At 44.5% G+C, this 24543-nt stretch overlaps 1 protein-coding gene across 1 annotated transcript in view; it reads right to left on the reverse strand.

The window, feature by feature from the left end:
• The window catches only part of ZDHHC8 (zinc finger DHHC-type palmitoyltransferase 8), a 68522-nt gene extending 47311 nt beyond the window's left edge, over positions 1-21211 (reverse strand). Inside the window, exon 1 of the mRNA XM_070950761.1 lies at positions 20842-21211. Within this exon, the coding sequence (XP_070806862.1) occupies positions 20842-20945 (104 nt within the window). The 5' untranslated portion in view covers positions 20946-21211. The remainder of the gene's footprint in view (positions 1-20841) is intronic.
• Positions 21212-24543: the final 3332 nt, after the last annotated feature.

Genomic DNA, 24543 nt, shown 5'->3' on the forward strand with positions numbered 1-24543 from the left:
TTTTTTATCTACCTTGTAAAGATTTTAGCAGTTGGATGCCTCTTTTGGTAAGCTTATCAGCTACATCTGAAGACCTTCTGGCTACCATTATATCTTCCCTTTTTTTGGCTTTGTTTTCTTTGTGATAAGGTGGTATACTTTGTTGGCAGAAGGAAATCTGGAATGGCTGAGATAAGTACAGTAAAGCAGGGAAGGGGAAAGACGTCAGGTTTTATAAGGGAGGTTTTGAGAAGATGTGAATTTAGGAAGTTGCTGGACACCGATATATTCTCAGACTACAGGTAATTCTTGATTTACGACCAGTTGAATAACAGAGTTGGCAGAGTTGTCTTCTAATCCAACCCCTTACTCAAGTAGGAAATCGTGTACCATTTCAGATAGATTAATAGGGGACTGGAAACTAAAACTGCACTCTAACCACTGCGCCACCATGGCTCTTATCAAAATCTTCTCAGAATCCTGAATGAATGGCTCAAAAGTTTTCTTCCTTGCATATTTGTACCCTACGACTGTCACTAAGTGTTGTACCTTATGATTCTTGACGAATGTATCTTGTCTTTTTATGTACACTGAGAGCACATGCACCAAAGACAAATTCCTTGTGTGTCCAATCACACTTGGCCAATAAAGAATTCTATTCTATTCTACTCCATTTGTCTTTGTGTCTGTGTTTGTGTGTGTGTGTGTGTGTGTGTTGCATTCATCCCGGGGGAAACTAAAGCCAGCATTAAGTACTTGATCTCTGCAACCCTTTTTGTTTGAAAAACAGAATGTTCTTTGTTTCCCCAAGCAGCATTTGCAGCTTCCTGGTTAAAGTCAGCTAAAGAGCCTTGGTTAAAGAGCCTTGGTAGTACAGTGGTCTAAATCACCCTGTTATTAAGACCAGCTGCCTGCAATTACTGCAGGTTCGAATCTCGCCAAGGCGGCATATAAATCAATCAATCAAGCAATCAATAAATAAGCCCAATCGGACTTTTGAGCGCATGGCAATAAGGCCAAGCGCTTTATTTCAGGGTTCAAAAAAAATATAAGATAGGCAGGGGTGAAATCCAGCAGGTTCTGACAGATTCTGGAGAACCCGTAGCGGAAATTTTGAGCAGTTCGGAGAACCGGTAGTGGACATTTTGAGTAGTTCGGAGAACTGGCAAATATCACCTCTGGCTGGCCCCAGATTGGGGTGGGAATGGAGATTTTGCAATATCCTTCCTGCAGGAGTGGGGAGAGAATGGGGATTTTGCAGCATCCTTCCCTGGAGTGGGGAGGGGAATGGAGATTTTGCAGTATCCTTCCCCTACCACGACCATCAAGCCATGCCTACCAAGCCTCACACACCCACCAAGCCACGCCCACAGAACCAGTAGTAAAAAAATTTGGATTTCACCACTGAAGACAAGGTCTTATTTTCGGGGAAACATGGTTTTTATGATGACTATGATCATGATTTATCACTTATATCTTTGATGTACACTGAGAGCTTATGCACTGAAGACATATTCCTTGTGTGTCCAACCAATCGCGCTTGGCCAATAAAGAATTCTATATCTAAGGCAAGGGTCTTCAAACTTGGCAACTTGTAAGACTTGTGGACTTCAACTCCCAGAATGCTTCAGCCAGCTAGGGAATTCTGGGAATTGAAGTCCACAGATCTTAATGTTGCCAAATTTGGAAGAGCCCTGATTTAAGGGGTCTGAAATTCACAAACCCGCATACTATTCTATTTTATTTTTTTAGACGAAGGGTGTTGTGGCCCATCAGTGGCCTGTGCAGCTGGTAGCTGATTCCAACAGTGAGGAGGCTGGTGTGGTGCTGCGCCAGCAGCCTGTGCAGCTGGCACTCGAGTCGGACAATGAGGAGGCTGGAGAAGATGTGGTGCCAGAGGTGAGGATTCAGCCAGGGCCTTCAGAACCTCCAGAAGCTCCCTTAAGTGAAGAGGACGAAGAAAAGGAGCCTCTTCTCGATGCACGGGCGCGCAGAGGTGCCAAAAGGCAGGAGTGGCTCCTCAGGAGGAGATCTCCTCGAGAGTAAAGTTTGGGGCTAATTGGCCACTCCCTTAGCCTATTTAAGGAAGGACGACGACTGAGGCAATTTGCAGGGAACAACTTCATTCACTCTCCTTCGCGTCCTGATCTTAGTTCTCTTATCAGTTTCCTGCAAATTGCTTCTGGGTTTTCTGCCAATCGTAGTAAGATTACGATTATTTATTCTTTGGATTCTTGTAGGCTGTTAAGAAAGTTAATTAACAGCCTTTGTTTGAAAAAGACTGATTTAATTTAGTAAACTAAGGTTTGTACAGACTTTATGTGTGCTGCGTTCTTTGGGGTCCGTAGCTGGGGCAGAAGAAAGGGAGAGAAACGGCTTGATCTGTTTGTTCTTAATCTCTCCAGCGGTTCTAGCGAAGGGGATGAATTGGCGTTTCGTGGGATGATGAATTCACAAGCGTTGTTTCACATCTGAAGAGGTGAGGTCAGCAGATTGCTGTGTGCCCTGTACAATTATGGCTGTGTGGTTTCTCTCTTAGTTGCTGAGAATGTACTTTGTGCAATAAAACCCACAGCTGGTGGAACATCAGCTGTGTCAAAGGAAGCCGTTGGAAACCATCACCAAGTCCTAAACGCTTCATTTTCTTAAGCACCCTTCTCTCTGGACCTATTGTTTAAATTTCTAGGACAGCTGGTCCTCGACTTATGACCACAATCGGGAACGAGAATTTCCTTTGCTAAGCAAGGTGGTCCTTAAGTGAGTTGCGCCCGATTTTATGTCTCCGCCCCCTTTTTTTTTTGCAATGGTTGTTAAGGCAATCGCAGCGGTTATTAACTGGATCATGTGGCTGTTAAGCAAATCCAGCTTCCCCCATTAACTTTGCTTGTTGGAAGCCAAGAAGGGAAGGTCACAAACAATGATCACGTGATCTCAGGACACGGCAACATACATGCCAAGTGGTCGCCAAGTGCTCAGATTTTGATCCCATGATCATAGGAATGCTGTGATGGTCGTTAAGTGCGAGGATAAGTCTCCAGTCACTTTTTTCAGTGACGTTGTAACTGCAAACGGTCAATAAACAGACAGTTGTAAGCCGAGGATTACCTGACTTTGTCAGCTGGAAACAGCCCCAGTTTGAGTTCCGAGTGCTTTGTGACGGGGTGCGCTCCCGTTCCCTGCTCCAGCTCACCTAGCAGTTCAGAAGCATGCAACTGTGAGTAGATAAATAGGTACCACTTTGGTGGGAAGGTAGCAGTGTTCCGTGCACTTTTAACATAGAGCCATGGTGGCCATGCATGACCACTGAAATTGTCTTCGGACAACACTGGCTTCCTGGGCCAAGAAACGGAGATGAGCACCGTGCCTTAGAATTGGATGCAACTGGACAGGGAAAGCATACCCTAAAGCTGTTTTGGAAATCAAAACTTCCAGGAGCTGCGCAGACTGTAACTCATCCTTCGGTCACCAGAGGAGCCGTCAGAGTGATGACAAACTGACTAACAAGACATTTTTCTGTCACTTTGGTACCTTGAGGAGACAAATGTCATGGCCTCTATGGTATGAACGCCTTGCTGATGCCAAGTGTGGCTATCTCAGTATCTCTGCTATTTACAGATATGGTCTGTCACTCAAAGCACACATGTAGGTAGGAGGCATCTCAGCTTAAAGAAATGGATTGAGAAAGGAAGGAAGGAAGGAAGGAAGGAAGGAAGGAAGGAAGGGGAGAGAGAGAGAGAGAGAAAGAAAGAAAGAAAGAAAGAAAGAAAGAAAGAAAGAAAGAAAGAAAGAAAGAAAGAAAGAAAGAAAGAAAGAAAGAAAAGGAAGGCGGGAGGGAAGGAAGGAAGAAGGAAGAAAGAAAGAAGGAAGGAAGGGAAAAAAAGAAGAAAGAAAGAAAGAAAGAAAGAAAGAAAGAAGGAGGAAGGAAGGAAGGAAGGAAGGAAGGAAGGGAGAGAAAGATAAAAGAAAGAAAGGAAGGAAGGGAGGGAGGGAGGGGGGAGGGAGAAAAGGAGGAAGAAAGAAAGAAAACAAAGAAGGAAGGAAGGGAAAGAAAGAAAGAAAGTGGGAGGGGGGGAGGGAGGGAAGGAAGGGAGGGAGGGGAAAGAAAGAAAGAAAGAAAGAAAGAAAGAAAGAAAGAAAGAAAGAAAGAAAGAAAGAAAGAGGGAGGGGGAGGGATGGAGGGAAGGAAGGAAGGAAGGAAGGAAGGAAGGAAGGGAAAGAGAAAGAAAGAAAGAAAGAGGGAGGGAGGGAGCGGGGGAGGGAGGGAGGGAAGGAAGGAAGGAAGGAAGGAAGGAAGGAAGGAAAGAAGGAAGGAAATTTTTTATCTAGAATCTTTGGAGGGAACTTATATAATTTAGTCTCTGACTCACTGGAGTTCAGAGAAATATAAAAATAGATTAAAAAAATGTTCAGGGATATAAGTTGTAACTCAACTGGATGGAGCTCGCCTGGGCTTTGAAAGTGATCTGCGTGGTAATGGCTAATTTTGTGAGGAACATAACCTGCTTTATTAATAGCCAAATTCCATCCTGATTTCAAAGCCCTTCATTTAGCTAATGAAAGGAAAAGGAGGAGTGTGTGGGGGGGGGGGACGATGCTGTTTGGAGCTTCGTTTTCAAATGTCGCGGAGGCAACGATCCAGCTGCAGGGAGAATTACACATTTCCTTTCTAGTTTAGAAAAAAAAAAATGAAATCAGGCATTTGCTTTTCTACCTGAGAAGATCCTTGAAACTAACCAGCTTCCATTGCCATAGAGGCCCAACATCGCTATTATAATTCAAGTCCTTCACCTTTTTCTAAAATCTGCATCGTCTCAGCTCGGAAGCTTTTCCTCTATTTCAGAAAGCAAGCAAAGTCAAGCTGGAATGAAGGAAAGCAGACTCAAAAAAAGAAGGAAACGCCAGTTTTTCAACTCCTTTGTAAATGTTTGAGAGATCACCGTGCCTATCATGGGAATCGACAGGCTGACCTCTCCCCATGGTGACCATCTTGTGAGAACGCTCACAATTGTCTTCTCAAAATTCCTAACGTGACCCTTGGCTTAAATATTTCACCTAATCCTGGTTGATATTTCTAGTGAATGGGATACAGGATACAGCATAACCGGGTTGGAAGGGACTTTGGAGGTCTTCTAGTCCAGCCCCCTGCTTAAGCAGGAGACCCTATGCCAGGGGTCTGCAACCTTACACTCTCAAAGAGCCATTTGGACCCATTTCCCACAGAAAAGAAAACACCGGGAGCCACAAAACCCTTCCCGTGCCTGACTATTTCTTGAGCGGCCACAAAACTAGCATAGGTAGTTGAATTAAACGTTCTGTTTTCTTCTGAAACTTTTCTTTTCTTGGATTTCTCCATGGTTGGCCTACCGGGAGTTGAAAAGCTCAATAAATTGCAGGCCGGCGGGTGCCACAGATTGGCGGTTGTGACACATATTTTGAATGACAGGGAGCCGCAGCAAAGGGGTGAAAGAGCCACATGAGGCTCCAGAGCCGCAGGTTGCTGACCCCTGCCCTATACCATTCTGGACAAATGGTTATCCAACATCTCCTTAAAAACTTCCAGTGTTGGAGCATTTACAACTTTGTTCCACTAATTAATTGACAGAAAATTTCTCCTTAGTTCTAGGTTGCTTCTCTCCTTCATAAGCACCTCCATCCACTGTTTTTGGTCTTGCCTCTTGTACTCTTTCTGTAGTCTTCAGATCTCATTGATGCTCAGAATGAAATAATCAAGAAAATATCTCCTTGAAGCGGGGAGAAACTTAATCCTTTTAGCCACTCGGTTAGCAACTCTTACTGAGAATAACAGAGCAACACAGTTGGAACAGTGGTGGGATTCAAATTTCTTTACTACCGGTTCTGTAGGCATGGCTTGGCGGACATGGCAGAGGAAGGATACTGTAAAATCTCCATTCCCTCCCCACTCCAGGGGGAGGTTACTGCAAAATCCCCATTTCCTCCCGATCAGCTGGGACTCGGGAAGCAGAGAATAGATGGGGGGGGGGCAGTCAGAGGTAGTATTTATTATTCAAAATTTCCACTACCGGTTCTCCAGAACTGGGCAGAACCTGCTGAATACCAATTCTGAGTTGGAAGGGACCTTGGAGGTCTTCTAATCCAACCCCCTGCTCAACCATCCTGTGAATCCAACTCTGGAGAACCTCCGGAGCCCGGGGAAGGCTGTTTTCATCCTCCCGGAGGCTCGAGGAAAGCATCCGGAGCCTGGGGAGGGCAAAAACAGACACCCCCTGCCACAGTGCAGGCCACGCCCACCATGGCCACGTCCACCCAGCAACTGGGCAGAGAACTGGTTGCTAAAAATTTTTAATCCCACCCCTGCCTGTTTCACTGACTTAATCATAGTTAAGTCTTAGGGCTTAGCATAGCATAGCATAGCCTGTTTATAGCTAACCCAGCTAAAAATACATCTTTTGCGTTAGTAATATTAATCGTACGTGCTGTGTCCATTCTTTGAATAGAGGCAATTGTGAATAAGGAAATAGATGGAGATGGATGGGCTAACTAGCCCCATATCTAATTCTTAATTATTTAAAGCTGGGTTCACAAATGCTGTGAGAAATGTACTTAGTAGTATTACTTTCTATACATGTAAAAAAATGAGGAAATTGCAATGTCTATCTGCTGGAAAGATCTTGGGATGTCTCTAATTACAGTTGGAAATTTTACAGGCCCATTAAAACATGGCTTTTATCTAAAATTACTTCCACTACATTAGTGTTATCCAAATAAATGAAGCGTAGCCTTAAACTATATCCCGTGGAAAGCAGCAGCAAATACAAAAATGGCAGGAGGGAGGGAGGGAGGGAGGGAGGGAGGTACAGAAAAACAGAGGGAGGGTGGAAGGAAGGAAGGAAGGAGTGGAGGGAGGGAGGAGTGGAGGGAGGGAGGGAGGAGTGGAGGGAGGGAGGAGTGGAAGGACGGAGGAGTGGAGGAGGGAGAGAGGTAGGAAGAAGTGGAGGAAGGGAGGAAGGAAAGAGTGGCGGGAGGGAGGAGTGGAGGGACGGAGGGAGGGAGGGAGGAGTGGAGGAGGGAGGGAGGAAGGAAGAAGTGGAGGGAGGGATGGAGGAAGGGAGGAGTGGAGGGAGGAAGGGAGGAAGGAAGGAAGGAAGGAAGGAAGGAAGGAAGTGATAGTGGAAGGTAAGTTTTTATAAACATCTAAAATAGGTTTAGGATCTCATTACTTCTTTTGCTTCATTCTCCTGCTCAGAGGAAAGTCAATTCCAACATGCCAGCCCAACTTCCATAAAACCATAAAAAAGTTCTTTATACAGTTTTAAGATTTAAAGCTTGAAGATTTTGCCAGTGATACATCCCTCCACTTATTGAAGGAAACTTTGAGTGTCATCCTTCATCCTTGCCACCACCAAGAATAAATATCAAATCTTTTTTTAAATGATATATCACCCTTATTTCTGGGTGTAGAATCTGACCTAAGGTGTTTTTTTTTCCCTCCGGCTGAGCTGCAATGAAGCTCCCAGCGATGATGTCAGTCAGGGGATAATTACATATAATTTTTACAACTCAGGGGATGCAACTCCACAAACGGATAGAAGCCTTTGAAGGAAAGTTAAGTGCAGCTTGACCGTCGTGGCAAATCATGCGTGTAGATCCTGTGAATCAATTCCATGCCACATTCAAAGTTGTGTGATGCTGCAACTTTCGGGTCAGAGAAAAAAGGAAAGGTTGGGATGGAGGAATTTAAGAGGGATTAGCTACTTGGGGAAGTTTACATTTATTTATTTATATTGCACCTTTATGGTCATTGACAACTCGAGGAAGTAACACACATCCGACATGCCTGGATGGAAAACTTGGGTGGGAAACCAATCAAGGAGAGAAGCAACCTGTAGAACTAAGAAGGAATTTCCTAACAGGGCGAACTATTAATCAGTGGAACAGAAGTTGCCTCCGGAACATGTGGATGCTTCAACACTGGAGGTTTTTAAAAAGAGACTGGACAGTCACTTGTCTAAAATGGTATAAAGCAGTGACGACTAACCTTTTTGCCGTTGCGTGCCAAAAGTGGGGGGAGCGTGGGGGGTTGCACGCCGCATGCCCACACCCATAATTCAGTGCCCCCTGCGCCCCGCGCTCTCCCCGCTTTTGGCACGCGATGGCAAAAAGGTTACTGGTGGATCTGGTAGGTCTGTTTTTCACCCTCCCCAGGCTCCAGAAGCTTTCTTGGAGCCTGGGGAGGACGAAAACAGCCTCCCCTACTCCCCCGGGGGCCCTCTGGAGGCCAAAAACGTCCTCACAGAGCCTCTGAGCGAGCCCTGTACTTACCTGGCATCCAAAACGGGTTGCGTGGAGACTTCTGGGAGGGGAGGGGCGGCATGGGCGGGGCCAGCTGAAAATCAGCTGGCCGAGGCACGCATACGCGCTGGAGCTGTGCTAGGGCATCGGCTCGCGTGCCCAGAGATATGGCTCTGCGTGCCACCTGTGGCACCCATGCCATCACGGGTATAGGGTCTTCTACTTGAGCAGGGGGTTGGATTAGAAGACCTCCAAGGTTCCTTCCAACTCTCCCCCCCTTGTGCTTGTTTCAGCTCTCCATCAAAAACAATCAAGCAGAACTTTTCCGCCATGTATATGTATACTTCTGAACTAGACTGTGATGTTTCTCTGTGTCATATATGTGTTGTATGTGTGTGTAGGCATCATGTTTATCTTTTATCTTTTGAGAACCAAATGCAATGAAATTTCATTTTAATGTATGCTGATTAGTGTACATTTAAAGTGACAATAAAGATTCTATTCTATTCTATTCTATTCTATTCTATTCTATTCTATTCTATTCTATTCTATTCTATTCTATTCTATTCTATTCCATTCCATTCCATTCCATTCCATTCTTATTCTATTCTATTCTATTCTATTCTATTCCATTCCATTCCATTCCATTCCATTCTTATTCTATTTTTTCCTTCCTCTGCTTCTACTTCTCTCACTTTTCTCCTTCTTTCCCTTCTCCTTCTCCTTCTCCCTCTCCCATTCTCTACTCTACTCTGCTCTGCTCTGCTCTGCTCTACCCCTAAAGTTTGTGCTGCTATGGCCAACTTTCCAGGTCTATCATACAATATCTAGTGCTGCAAAAATTGTGAAGAATTACAGTCTGTTGCAAAAGGCAGTTTTTTTAAAAAAAAAAAATGAGCCATTTTTTTTCCAAACAGGAAATCCTTCCATACTTTGTTCGCGTCATCCAGATGCGAATGGCACTTCGGTTGTGCCACACAAATACAATCAAACCCTTAGGATTTGTGCCTGCCAGCGATAGTCGCTGGCTGTAAATGCCGCATCCATCCTGTACTAACCCTTCAAATTTCCTCTCGCAAAATCCGAAATCACTGGCCGCCGTTTGTTTTTATTCTCCCAACAAACCAACCACTAAAACCTTATTTCGTGCTACTTAAAACCCAGTGTTATCTTCGTGTTGTGACAGAGGAATCCTTTGGGTGAAAAAAGAAATCCATGGACGGATTTGGAGAGATTACAAAAGTCCAGATCTTGAGAGCCATCCTCTTGAAGATGCGATGCGGAAGCTTGTGAGAAAGTGACAGACAAGAATCTTCAGCAAAATCAAATCGGCCCCAGCAGAAGGAGACCGATTCATGTTTAAACAAGCCAGCATTAAAGTGTTCTTAAACCAGGGATTGGCAACCTGTGGCTCTGGAGCTGCATGTGGCTCTTTCACCCCTCTGCTGCGGCTCTCCTGTCACTCAAAATATGTGTCACAACCGCCAATGTACGATACCCGCCAGCACGTGATTATTGAGCTTTTCAACCCCCGGTAGGCCAACCATGGATAAATCCAAGAAAAAAAAAGTTTCAGAAGAACGTTTCATTCAACTACATAGGCTAGTTTTGTGGCCGCTCAAGAAATAGTCAGGCACAGGGAAGGGTTTTGTGGCTCCCGGTGTTTTCTTTTCTGTGGGAAATGGTTCCAAATGGCTCTTTGAGTGTTTAAGGTTGCAGACTCCTGTCTTAAACCTTTAAGCCAACAGCTGGAAAAAGCTGGAGGATGAATGGCTGTTCTAATCATGGCCTTTTGGTGGCTTAATCTACACTAATCATTACTTTGGTGGTTAGCAAACAGGACCAGAAACACCAGTCAAGTCTACACCTGCAGGAAATGAAGAAGAAATCTCACCAGGGAATCATTTTTGGTCAGATCAGCTCAATCCCAACCATTGGGGAGGGAGGCAGTTTGTTGTTGAGAAGCAAACATCTCTAAAGGTAAAGGTTCTCCTCGCACATATGTGCTAGTTGTTCCTGACTCTAGGGGGCGGTGCTCATCTCTGTTTCAAAGCCGTAGAGCCAGCGCTGTCCGAAGACGCCTCCGTGATCATGTGGCCAACATGACTCAACACCAAAGGTGCACGGAACGCAGTTGCCCTCCCACCAAAGGTGATCCCTATTTTTTCTACTTCCATTTTTTTTTTACGTGCTTTCGAACTGCTAGGTTGGCAGAAGCTGGGGCAAGTCACGGGAGCTCACCCCGTTACGCGGCGCTAGGGATTCGAACCGCTGAACTGCCAACCTTTCGATCGACAAGTTCAGCGTCTTAGCTACTGAGCCACCACGTCCCCTAAGCAAGAATCTCTATAAACTGGCTAATGCGGAGATATTTCTGGGCCACTTCAAGGCTACAAGATCAACCTATCGGTTGCCTTTGTCTCGATTGAAAGAAAAAAACCAACAAAGAAATATATTGTTGGTTGGATGGCAATAACAGAATAACAGAGTTGGAAGGAACCTTGGGGGTCTTTTAGTCCAGCCCACTGTTCAAGCAGGAAACTCTATATTATTTCAGACAAATGGCAGTCCAGTCTCTTCTTAAAAGCCTCCAGTGATGGAGAACCCACAACTTCTGAAGGCAAGTCATTTCACTGATTGTTCTCACTATCAAGAAAACTCCTTAGTTCTAGGTTGCTTCTCTCTTTGATTAATTTCCATCCTTTGCTTCTTGTGCTGCTCTCAGGTGCTTTGGAGAAGAGCTTGACTCCCTCTTCTTTGGGGCAGCCCCTGAGATATTGGAAGATTGCTATCTTGTCTCCCCTGGTCCTTCTTTTCATTAAACTAGCCATGCCCAGTTCCTGCAACCGTCCTTCGCATGTTTTAGCCTCCAGTCCCCTAATCCTCTTGGTTGCTCTTCTCTGCACCCTTTCTAGAATCTCCACATCTTTTTTTATATCGTGGCGACCAAAACTGGATGCTGTATTCCAAGTGTGATCTCTTTGGCCTCTCGACATCTTTTCTCATATTTTCTGCTCATCTTAAGCTGCCCTTTTTGTACAATGTGACCAGGGTTGGGCTTCAAAAATTTTAGCAAGGGGTTCTCTGCCCGGTTGCTGGGTGGGCATGGCCATGGTGGGTGTGGCCATGGTGGGCGTGGCCTATTCAGCCTCCTGCACCACAGCAGGGGGCGGGCTTTCTGTCCTCCCAAGGCTCCGGAGGCTTTTCTTGAGTGAAAATGGTCTCCCCAGGTTCCGGAGGACCTCTGGAAATGGGCCCGTTTCTGGCCTTCCTGAACTTCCAGTAGGCCCATTTTTCTCCTTCCCTGAGTCTCCGGATGTGCCCTGCACTTACTTGCATCCAAAACGGGCCGCATGGGGACTCCTGGGAGGAGCGCCAGCCAGGAGTGGGATTTGGGGGTTCTCCGAACTGCACAGAATCTTAGCTAGAGGTTCTCCCGAACCCCTGCGAACCCCCCAGGAGCCCAACCCTGAATGCGGCTCAAGGTTAGAGCCCCCTCTTCCAAACTGAAGTGGTCCGGTCCAGAAGGGTCTGTGCCCCTGAGAAAGAAAGAGCATCTCTATTCCTTAAGAATTGTCAGACTGCCATTTTTAGAAATTCCAGCCAGTACAACAAAAGGTGTAGAGCAGTGTTTCTCAGCCTTGGAAGCTTGAAGATGGGTGGACTTCAACTCCCAGAATCCCCCAGCCAGCGCTGCTGGCTGGGGGATTCTGGGAGTTGAAGTCCACCCATCTTCAAGCTACCAAGGTTGAGAAACACTGGTGTAGAGATTAAAAAACATGCTGAGAGCCGTAAGCCAGTATACAGTGATAATTTTTTTTCCTGGAGTGTGCTATTTCAGGTCATGGAAGGAAAAGGAGATTTTGTGAATCAGCCAAGCTTTTTTTTTTTTTTTTAAACTTTATTAGGGATTGTGTTAACGAACAGCCACTGTTTTAAAACTTACACAGTCTAAAGATAAAGATCTTTCTGATGAGCTTGGGTTTTGTAAACTCTGGATGTTCTGTTGACACAGCACTCTGTAATTTCAATTACAGGGCCTAACTTAATTAGAAGCGCTGCTAATTAGTTTCAAAAAGAACTGGCAACTGCTGTAAATACCCACCAGAAAGCAGATCAAGAGAGCAAATGTTACTTCTTGGGAAAGCAACCTTTCCATGCAAGGGCAATTTCAGATCCACCTGATGAAAGGGGACGGCTCTTGAGCAGGGAAAATCACAAGGTCAGATTGGTCAGCCTTTGCAAGATAGGGAACATACCAAATGAGCTAAATTTAATTTACTCTAAGGCTACATTAACAGAATCTTGCAAGTCTGAAAGTACAGATCTCTCACCGTCTCCTTTATATCCTTAGACACTAGGGAGGGTCCCTTCTTGAGTCTCTTTCTCCACCCATTATGTAGCTGTGGGCTATGCTGTCTCTTATCGGACTGCTCCCTAGGCAGCCTCTCTCCTCTCTTTTTCTGCCCCAACTCCCAAGGTCTTTCCCACCTGCCATTATAGCCGTCTCCTTTACAGCCCGAGAAACTAGGAGGGTCCCTTCTTGACTCTCTTTCTCCACCCATTAGGAAGCTGAGGGCTATGCTGTCCATTATCTAATAATTCCCTAGGCAGCATCTCATCTCCCCAGCTCCCAAGGTTTTTCTCACATAGTATTACAGCCCTCTCTTTTACATCCCAAGAAACTAGGGAGGGTCCCTTCTGAGTCTCTTTCCCCACCCATTATGCAGCTGTGGGCTCTCTGCCTCTTATCTGACCATTCCCTAGGCAGCATCTCTTCGCCTGGTCTTTTAAGATCATTCCCCTATATACCATTACAAAATGGGAAGCTGCAAAGAAGTAGATTCTTCTTAGATCCATCTTAGGCTGCAGATCCGTTTACAATCAGTCCAGGTAAGATCAGCAAATGTGCAATTCTGCCACAATATAAAAAATGTGGGTACAAAGTTGGGTACAGCTCAGATATAATAACCCTCACATATCAACTGTAAATTATAAAAGGAATGACCTGTCCTTCAATTCTACAGAGATCAAGATTATGTCATCTCATGGTTAGGAGACTACTTAAGAATCTCAATATTCCATTCGGTGAAGATGATTGGATAAATATGTAGCAATGAAGTTGAATTTGCAAATCTCTCAATGTCTCTTCGTACATATACCGGTACAACAGCAGGGGAAAGCTGCATCATCCTTTGGTGGGTTGTTAAATTGCATTGCTATTCCTTTTTTTTTTTAATTTAAATCCCCCCTTCATTATTTTTAGGAATAATTCAAGGTGGCAAACATATCTAATCCATGTCCTTCCTCCTATTTTCACCAAAACAACAACCCTGTGAGGTGAGGTGGGCTAAAAGAGAGAGACTGGCCCAAAATCTCCCAGCCAACTTTCATGCCTAAGTCAGGACTATAACTCACTCTCTCCCGGTGATTGGCCCAAAGTCTCCCAGCCAACTTTCATGCCTAAGGTGGGGACTAGAATTCACCATCTCCTTGTGATTGGACCAAAATCACCTAGCAGGCTTTAATGCCTAAATCAGGACTATAACTCACTGTCTCCTGGCGACTGGCCCAAAGTCACCCAGCTGGCTCCTAAAGCAGAACTAGAACTCACCATGTCCTGTTTTCTAGCCTGATGCCTTAACCACTAGACCGAACTGACGGTATCTAATACTTGCACTTCTTGTTTGGCCTGTTGTGCCGCTGCTGGAACACACAGTTAAGAGGACAGGGTACGGTCAAAAAAGCCAACACAAAGCAATGAATAAAGAGCCACGGTGACGCAGTGGTTAGAGTGCAGGACTGCAGGCTACTTCAGCTGACTGCCGGCTGCTGCGATTTGGCAGTTCGAATCTCACCAGGCACAAGGTTGACTCAGCCTTCCAGCCTTCCTTCCGAGGTGGGTAAAATGAGGACCCAGATTGTTGGGGGTGATGTGCTGACTCTGTAAACTGCTTAGAGCGGGCTGTAAAAGCACTGTGAAGCGGTATATAAATCTAAGTGCTATTGCTATTGTCCTTCCTTCCTTCCTTCCTTCCTTCCTTCCTTCCTTCCTTCCTTCCTTCCTTCCTTCCTTCCCAGTGGTTAGAATGCAGTATTGCAGGCTGACTCTGCCCACTGCCAGGAGTTCGATCCTGACCGACTCAAGGTTGACTTTAGCCTTCCATCCTTCCAAGGTGGGTAAAATGAGGACCCAGATTGTTGGGGTTGATGTGCTGACTCTACAAACTGCTTAGAGAGGGCTGTAAAAGCACTATGAAGCGGTATATAAGTCTAAGGGCTATTGCTATCTAGTTTGTATAGACACAACAGCTTTAATGGCATCATTTCGGCTGCCATTTTTAAAAACCCTTTTGACCATCTCTCAATGCAGACTTGGCTTGCTTCTAAGTTGGTAAACATAGAATTTATGCATTAGTACATCTTAGCTGCTTGGGAAAAATAAAACAGGCTTAATTTCCAAGCCGAAATGCTTAAGCCTGATATGGTTGCCTACCTTACACAGGGGGAGAAAAATATTAAAATATACGGTTACAGAACATCCCTCCACCCCCAAAGATGGAAAAACAGAGTTTGCATCATTTTTAACCCTGGTACTATCATCAAGGAGATCATGAAGAACGGTTGCAGGAACTGGGTATGTCTAGTTTAATGAAAAGAAGACTAGGGGAGACATGATAGCTGTGTTCCAATATCTCAGGGGCTGCCCCAAAGAAGAGGGAGTCAAGCTATTCTCCAAAGCACCTGAAGGCAGAACAAGAAGCAACGGGTGGAAACAAATCAAGGAGAGAAGCAACTTAGAACTAAGGAGAAGGTTAAATGACAGAACAATTAACCAGTGGAACAACTTGCCTCCAGAAGTTGTGAATGCTCCAACACTGGAAGTTTTTAAGAAGATGCTGGATAACCATTTGTATGAAGTGATGTAAGGTTTCCTGCCTAAGCAGGGGGTCGGACTAGAAGACCTCCAAGGTCCTTTCCAACTCTTGTTATTCTATTCTATTCTATTCTATTCTATTCTATTCTATTCTATTCTATTCTATTCTATTCTATTCTATTCTATTCTATTCTATTCTATTCTATTCTATTCTATTCTATTCTGGTGAAGCTTTGGGAGTAATTTCTTTACTGGGGGAGGGGCGATAAACGTCTTGCAAATAAAGGGGGAAATGTCCTGATGAGACAGACCAAAGAAGACAGGTTAAAATCAATCTCTGCGGGCAAATAAAACAGCGGATTTATCACCGGGCCAAAAGGCAAAATTTGCTTGCTTTTTAAGGATTTTTTTTAGCTTCCCCTTCTCTGGCACTGGAGGACTGCATGGTTTGGCAGAAAGAAAAGGAGGAAGAATCTGCGCTGGAGAGAATTTTTCATATAAATGGCTCCTTCTATTTATAAATGGAATATTCCCAATATAGTTGAACGAGCGTGGTCCAGCATACCAGAGAAGACAGCTTTGAATGCAGGGAATGGAGGGGGGAAAAAAACAACCATTGAGGAGTAAAGAGGCAGCGACCGGGGTGGGAGGGTGGGGTGGGGGGGGGGTGGAGAGGAGGAGGCTTTGAGAATTTTGACCCTTCCCCTTTGATCGTCAGCCTGCTATTTTGGCCCACCGTGGAAACCTCGGTCTCTGGTTAGGTAGCTGGACGAGAAGTCGCCAACGGGATAAATTATGCTTCTACCGCAGCTGGAGCTAATGTCAGGAATAGTTCTCCTAAATTTAGTTATTTATTTTTTGGGGGGGAAGAGGGCTGGTGGGGTCTGTAGAGAGAAGCCAGCATTGTCATTCTCCTGGTGGTCTCCTAGGCATCGAAATTGGGGGGAGGGTGTACATAGGATGTTGATTTGAGCTCCTTTCTGAGTTCTTTCACAGTCTTCACATCCATAGTTTGGTCTAGTGGTTAAGGCACCAAGCTAGGAGATGGGGGACGGTGAGTTTTAGCCCTGCTTCAGGCATGAAAGCTGGCTGGGTGACTTTTAGACCAATCGCCAGGTGATGGTGAGTTGTAGTTCCACCTTAGCTGGCTGGGTGACTTTTAGACCAATTGCCAGGTGATGGTGAGTTGTAGTTCTACCTTAGCTGGCTGGGTGACTTTAGACCAATCACCAGGAGATGGTGATTTTTAATTCTGTCTTAAGCACGAAAGCTGACTGGGTGACCTTGGGCCAATCACCAGGTGATAGTGAGTTCTAGTTCTACCTTAGCTGGTTGGGTGACTTTAAATCAATCACCAGGTGATGACGAGTTTGTCCTGCCTTAGGTATGTAAGCTAACTGGGTGACTTTTTTTTTTTTTTTGCTTTAATTTATATGCCGCCCTTCTCTGGAGACTCAGGGTGGTTTACAATGCCTTAAGCAATAGCCTTCATACTTTTGTATATTTATACAAAGTCAGCTTATTGCCCCCACAATCTGGGTCCTCATTTCACCTACCTTTGAAAGGATGGAAGGCTGAGTCAACCTTGAGCCTGGTGAGATTCGAACTTGCAGTAATTGCAGACAGCTGAATGTTAATAACAGTGCTTTAGTCCACTGTACTACAGGGACTTTAGGCCAATCACCAGGTGACAGTGAGTTCTAGTTTCCACCTTGGACATGAAAGCTGGCTGGGTGACTTTTGGGCCAGTCCGTCTATCCTCAGCCAAAACCTACTTCACAGGTGTGGTTGTGGGGAAAATAGGAGGAAGGAATATTAGATATGTTCGCCCCCTTGAGTTATTTTATAAAACTAATAAAAGCAGGATATAGATTAAATAAACAAACACACAGTTGGAAAGTAATTGAAGACACGGGCTCCATCTGAGATGGTGGATTGGCACCAGGAGGTCTCCAGATCCATGAGTGGAGTTCCCTCTGAAGAACATCTGGCTACCTATATCGGTTGAGTCCCAAATGGGACAAAACAGATCTTCTACAATAATCCCTCCCTGCCTCTTGAGGGTCAGTGTAAGTAGGATAAAATAAATAGAAGAAAAATAGAGAAATTCCCCACCATCATCATCAGAGGAGGAGCTGGAAAACCTGTGAAATACACTCGTTGATAAAAATTTCCACTACCGGTTCTCCAGAACTGGTCAGAACCTGCTGAAACCCACCTCTGATTAAATGTCAATAAACAAAGCACAAACCACCATTCAAACAGTCCCCGTAAAATAATTGAGGCATATACCAAACCCTAAATCTACTCTTGTACAACTCAGAAGCATGATTAGATCCACGCAACAGAGATCTCGACCACGAAAAGAATCTTGTAGGAAAACATTGACAAAACAGATCCCCAAGGAATATTGAGAAGGCCCATAGAGAAATCATATTTGGAGCAAGGATAACTGTTTTAACTAAAAAGTAGATAAAAAGTAAGTTGTGCATAAATATTAGCCCTCACGTTTTTAAAATAAACACAGGTCTTAAATGTTTTTTTTCCCCCATGGGAAGGGAGGACAAACAAACATGTAACTTGGCTACTATTTTGCAAGTTGCAAACTATTGCTTTTGGTTCAGATAGCTTATTCATTCCTGTAAAAATATGTATTACTTTTATTTTAAAGAGCTGGGACAATAGGTTTCAGCGAAAGTGAAGTATGCAATTAACTCAGAAACAAATCAACCAGCCATTTAAAGGAAAAGGAAACAAGAGGGAGGGAGGGAGGAGATAGAGACAGAAAGACAGACAGACAGAAAGAAAGGGGGGGAGAGAGAGGGAGGGAGGGAGGGAGGGAAAAAGGAACAAAGGAAAGAGAAGATGGAGAGAGAGACAGAAAGACAGACAGACAGAAAAGTAGAGAAAGACAGACAGAGAGAGAGAAAGAAAGAAAGAAAGAAAGAAAGAAAGGAGGGAGGGAGGGAGGGAGGGAGGGGAGGGAAGAAGGAACAAAGGAAAGAGAAGATGGAGAGACAAACACAGACAGAAAAGTAGAGATACAGAGAGAAAGAAAGAGAGAAAGGAAGGAAGGAAGGAGGGAGGGAGGGAGGGAAGAAGGAACAAAGGAAAGAGAAAATGGAGAGAGAGAGACAGAAACACAAACAGAAAGGTAGAGAGACAGACGAAAGAAAGAAAGAAAGAAAGAAAGAAAGAAAGAAAGAAAGAAAGAAAGAAAGAAGAGAGGCAGAGAGAAAGTGGGAGGGAGAGAGAGAGAGAAAGAAGGGAGGAAGGGAGGAAGGAAGGAAAGAAAGAAAGAAAGAAAGAAAGAAAGAAAGAAAGAAAGAAAGAAAGAAAGAAAGAAAGAAAGAGAAAGAAAACTCGATTAAAAAAGCAAGTAGGAAAAAAATCCTAGAGACAACATTTCATGAACAACCTCTTGGGGATTTTTTTTATTATTATTATCCTGACACAGAAGCTTAAATCTACTAAACATCCTTTCTTCCCCCCCTTACTGTTCTATGACTGAAAATCGGAGTGGAGGTGAGGCAGTACACCTGAGCAAGGGGATGCTAAAGAAGAGAGAACATTCTTTCCATTGCTTGTTCCCCCCATCCTTCACTTCCTCCACCAAGCCTGGCCGAGTCCTTCAACGACACTTCCCCTTCCATCATTGCCGTCCAGGACAAATCTAGGCCATTTCTGCTAGACACAAACAGGCTAATAACCCATTAGAGGAGCGGAGATAGCCAGCATTTATCTTTCTAGCTGACATGCCATTTTAGGATCAAGTTACAAGGGCTTCAAAAAGGCATTGGAAATCGGTCCACAAATATATCCACAAAGATACAGCCCAGTCCAAATCGAGAAAACAAACAAACAAACAAACAAACAAACAAACAAACATTTCCACTCCAAACCAAGTAAAAATAAAATATCAGAAGAAAATGAAGAGCATCACACAAAGAGAAATACAGAGAGAGAGATACAGAGAGAGAGAGAGAGAGAGAGAGAGAGAGAGAGAGAGAGAGATACAGAGATACACAGAGAGACAGATATAAAGAGAGGCAGAGAGATACAGAGAGAGAGATACACACACACACAGAGAGACAGAGAAAGAGAGAGAGCCAGAGATATATATAGAGAGAAAGATACACAGAGACAGAGAGATACACAGAGAGAGAGAAAGATACAGAGACAGACATAGAGACAGAGAGACAGAGACAGAGAAAGATACATACACAGAGAGACATACAGAGATAGAGAGAGATACAGAGAAAGATACACACACACACACAGAAGATATATATATAGAAAGAGATTTAGAGAGAGAGAGAGAGAGAGAGATACAGAGAGAGAGAGATAAAGAGAGAGGGAGAGAGAGGCGCACACTAATCTCCCCTTAGAATTATAAGATAACCTTTATTGTCACTTTTTTCCTGTGAACACACTGGCACACAATAACGAGTATATATATATATATACACACACACACACACATATTATACATACATTACACACACATATTAATCTCAGTCCATTTTGAAGACCTGGCCTTCAGAGTTTATATACGAACGTAATCGTTTCACGAGGAACGTTGCAGGACTTATCAACAAATCTAAAGCAGCTCAAAAACGCTGCTAAAATGGAAGTTTCCAACTCAAAACGTTTTGCAAAAATCAAAAATTACAAAGCGAATCCTTCGTTTTCGTGCCAAGCCAACTCATGGCTGCATCTTTCTTTCTTTTTTTTTGTTAAGAGTCCAACTTTGAAACCCAGATGGGAAAGTGGGGAGGGGGATGGGGAAACCATTGGGGAGGTGGTGGATTTCCAAAGCAGAACTAAACTTCTCCACCGTTAAAATGGTGATGGCTGATAATAATGATGAGTCGGGGAGAAACAGCTCTGCCAGCTGTTTTGTGCCTCCAGATCCTGGAAAAATTCTCCTCCCCCTCCCCAATTACCACCCGGGGGGTCTCCTAAAGGATTTCCTCCCCAACTTAACCAGAAATTTGTTGCAAAAGGATGGGGTAGAACGAAGACAGGGGAGGGGGGTGGGAAATGGGGGAGGGGAGGCTGGAATGGGGAATGGGGAATGGGGAATGGGGAATGGGGAAAATAAACAAAATCTGGGTGCCTTTTTTTGGCTCGAAGGCCTGCTGATCAGGCTGGCACAGCCTAAGGAACCCAAGATTTCATTTTGCGGCTCAACTGCGTCCAAGCTTCCCCACTTCCCAGAAGGTTGTTTACTTAAAATAACACAGCTCAAACACCCTTCTTTACCCCCCCCCCCCACCACCACCACACCCCAAACGAAAAGCTGTGGATGGGTGAAAAAAAATTGACCGCAATAATTCAGTTTTGTTTTTGTTTTTTTTTAAAAGGCCAGCAAAATCATTCTCAATGAGAAAGGATGTACGTGCCGGAGAAGCCTTACAAAGTCAGAAAATCTTCCCCACCCTCTTCCCAAATAGCATCAGTCCCGAGAGAGAAACCTGCACCGTATTCTCAGCCAATATATATATATATATATATTTCTTTCTTTTTTTAAAAAATCTTCCTCCCCTGGAGCAATCCGGTGGTGCTGGCACCTCACCGGTCCCATGTCCTAGAGGGTTAGAAACCTCCATAGGTCCTTGTTATATATAGATATATTTTAAAGGAAGGGTGGATGGAGGGAAGAGGAAAAGAGAGAGAGAGAGAGAGAGAGAAAAGAGCTGCATTGGACTTACGTGAAGACGAAAAAGAGCGAAGTTGACCCCACTAATAAGGCGGCTGCGGTAGAGACGGGGATGTATTTTGTCGGTTTAAATCTTTTTCCGATACTGCTGGGCATTCTGTGGATTATACATCACTGTGCGTTAATCCAGAGTATCCGAGAGGCACTGGGGAGCCAGAGAGAGAGCCAGAGAGAGAGAGAGAAAGAGAGAGAGAGAGAGAAAGAGAAAGAGAGAAGGGGGGGGAGAGAGGACTAGGGCGTGGGGGAAGCCCCCGAGATGAAGGTCTTGCACTGCAGCGAGATCAAGCGAGGGGAGGGAAAAAGGGGTAGGAAGAGGAGGAAAGAAAAAAGGGGGGAAATTGAGACAGAAAGGGGGAGGGAGAGAGAGAGAGAGGAGGGAGGGGGAAAAGGGATGGATAACAGCTGACCTCTTTTGCACAGGAAACTCAACCCACATAAGCCATCCCACTTGGCTGATGTCAACCAACCCCTTAAGGTAGCACTGCAGAGAGAGAGAGAGAGAGATGGAGATGATGGTGCTGGAAACAGATTTAGGAAGCAGCCATAGAGAGGAAAAAAAGGAAACGCCTGAAGCTCATCAGATGCCTCCTCAACCTCCTGGCTCTGAAGGCCTGCTCTCTTGCGGCTGAGCTGCAGCGGATTCCATTTTCTTCTTCTTCTTCTTCTCCAGACGAGATCCTTCAAGATCCCATCGCATCTTTGCAACCGAACTGCCACCCGGGGGAGGCGCAGAGGCAGAGCGAAGGAGAGATCCAGCAGATGGAAAGGAGGAGGAGGAGGATGGAGGAGAAGGCAGAAAGGGTTACCGATTTCTTCGCCCCGCTGGCCGTGGGAGAAGTTTTTGGGAGGGTGAAGGAGAAGATTTCCCCTTGGGATGTGGACGGCCTTCCAAGTGGGTGAAGTCCGAAGGGCCAAGAATGAATCAAAGAAGAAAAAGGAAGAGGAACATAACAGCTCCACACCAGATCCAGCTTGCTCCAAAGAGGGGGGATTCTGGAGAACTTGAGACCTTAACATTATTTGATGCTACGTTGCTCCATCTCAGCTTTTTATACAGTCAACAAGCCTCCTCCCAAAACAAACCCCCACATTTTTGTGTTTTCCATGGGTGGGGTATTACAACTCCCACAATTGTTGAGCGCCATAAGGGGAGAAGAATGAACACTTTGGATCAGGTGTGAAAAAAAACCCTCTCTCTTGGCCTTGCATTTAAACCTTTCTCCTGTTTTTCTTCATGTACTCTGAAAAAATGTTATTTCTCTATTTTATGGTTGACACCCTTTGGCTTCAGCTTGACAATTCCAGGGGAAAAAACGGGGTGGGGGGGGTAGCAGATTGCTCGATTTAGGGTTTTTTGTGGGTGTATGCACAGGGTGCGAATTACCTTGTGTATTACATAAATGTTGATATATAAATAGCACGACCAAATTATCTACAGAACCCAGGCGGACCTAGCAACAGAGTTCAGCTTGCATTAAGTAGTCAGCCAGGATTAATAAACAGGTGAATTTTACGATTACCTTAATTTCTCCCACCTTTAGCTGCAAGGGGTTGCAAAGGAAGTGAGGGCCATTTCTGCTCAGGGCTGCAGTTTCAGAATGGGCCTTCTGTCCACGCTGTCTTTCTGGTTGTGTGCCACAGAATAGGGTGGGAACCAAAACAGGCACCTGCCTTTAATTAGCCCAGACAGAAATGTGAAGGATTCCAGTGCACCCATAAGCAAAAACAGATTTTTTGTTTTGTTTTGATTTTTTTTTTTTTGCATCCATTCTAACCATTGTTGCAAAATACTGCAATGCATCCTGTTTGGAGCACAATTGGAGGTTGTTTTTTTTTCCCCTTCACGGACGGAGTTGGAAAGTTGAACCTTGCTTTATGTTTCAGCGTGGTCATTTGCCCGAAATCTGCCCGCAGGAAGACAACCTGTGGACCACGTCAGGTTTCAAAGTCCTTTTCGATTGCCGTTGGCAGGAAGTTAGGGAGAAAAAAGCCATGGTGAGCAAGTTCCAGAAGTGGCAGGTTGCCACCACTGCCTTCCCAAACTTGTCTCCCAGATGGGTCTGCCTACAACACGTACAGATGTGTTCGCTTTTTTAAAAAATTTGATTTATATGCCGCCCTTCTCCGGAGACTCAGGGCGGCTTACAATGCGCTAAGCAATAGCCTTCATTCTTTTGTATATTTATACAAAGTCAGCTTATTGCCCCCACAAACTGGGTCCTCATTTAACCTACCTTAGAAAGGATGGAAGGCTGAGTCAACCTTGAGCCTGGTGAGATTTGAACTTACAGTAATTGCAGACAGCTGGTATTAATCACAATGCTTTTAGTCTGTTGAGCTACCAGGCCCGTTGCATAATCCACGCGCAATTTTGCACCCGTGATGCAACAGCTGGCGCTTTGCTTTGGAGATGACTTTTTGTCTAGTGTGCAGGAACAAACCTGATGGAGTGAAGGGCAGGGGTCGGATTAATGTCCCCACCTCAATTTGATTGCAAAGGCCTTCTTTTTTTAAAATATATAAATAAATACATATTTATTAATATTTAAATGTTTATTGATAAAATAGCAGGACTTGAGAACAGCACTGATGAAACAGGCTCTGTATTACCGGTACTAATTTAAAAAATAGCCTTTCAGTCAGGGTGGATTTGATTTAAATCAAGTTGATTTAAATCACGATTTAAATCACTAGTAAAAAGGGTTTATTTTTTTATATATATATATTTTAAAAGTATGTTTATTCGACATTTACATCTTTAAAATCTTAAAAGTTACATTTTTACAGCTTTCCAATACCGGCATCTTGAGTAATATCCATTTTATCCTTCGGCCAATTATAAACATATGCATTTTGTTTGTTACATACTTATTCGAAGTATGCAAAGGCCTTCTAAGCAGATTTCAGGCAAAAACTCTGGGGAAAAGTGGGGGGGGGGAGGGAGATTGAAACTGCAGTTGTCCTAACTGGATCCCTTAAATTCCCATCCCTGCCACTCTTTTTGAGGTAACCTGCCAATCTTCCAAGTGTACGTACACACACACATACATACACACAGGCCTGAAGGCCCTGGGGTGACTTTCACTGGGTTTAGAAGTTAAGCCAGATCAGGGTCAATTCAATACTTAAAGAGTAGCAGGAAGTCCGAGTAGATGGGGGAAGTCCGAAAGCTTCCAAGATGATGGGAGATGGTGAAGCTTGCCAAGATGATATCATCACCATGATTCAAGTGTGAATTCAAGGTCTTTGGCTTGCCTCTTTAAATGATTCACTCTGACATGCATCATCACCGGTTGGGGCTTAGCTAGGCGATGAAGGTTCTCGCCCTCGTCCATCTAATTGATTTCGTAAGTTTAAAAGTTGGGTTAACTTCTACGTAACGGTATCAAAGCAGTATTGCCAACTCGGTGGGTCTTTTCCTCAAGTTAGACATGTACGTGCGATCTAACCTTATCAACTTACCTGGGGCCGTTGGTGGTCTCCGAGCTTGGTGGTTTTCTGGCAGACGTTTTATTAACCAACTAGGTAACATCATCAGTGCTGGTAGGGAGGAGGGTTTGTAAAGGACGACTGTAGAGTCCTTGGCGCCAAGTTTGGTGGTTTTCTTGCAGAAGTTTCATTTCCAAACTAGATATCATCAGGGCTACCGGACCTTATTGAGCAAGACAATTGTCCTCTGGAGCATCTTTATCTA

The sequence above is a fragment of the Pituophis catenifer genome, unplaced genomic scaffold (assembly GCF_029215685.1).
Source record: "Pituophis catenifer annectens isolate HBS135680 unplaced genomic scaffold, rPitCat1.0.hap2 SCAF_10, whole genome shotgun sequence".
Lineage (NCBI taxonomy): Eukaryota > Metazoa > Chordata > Lepidosauria > Squamata > Colubridae > Pituophis > Pituophis catenifer.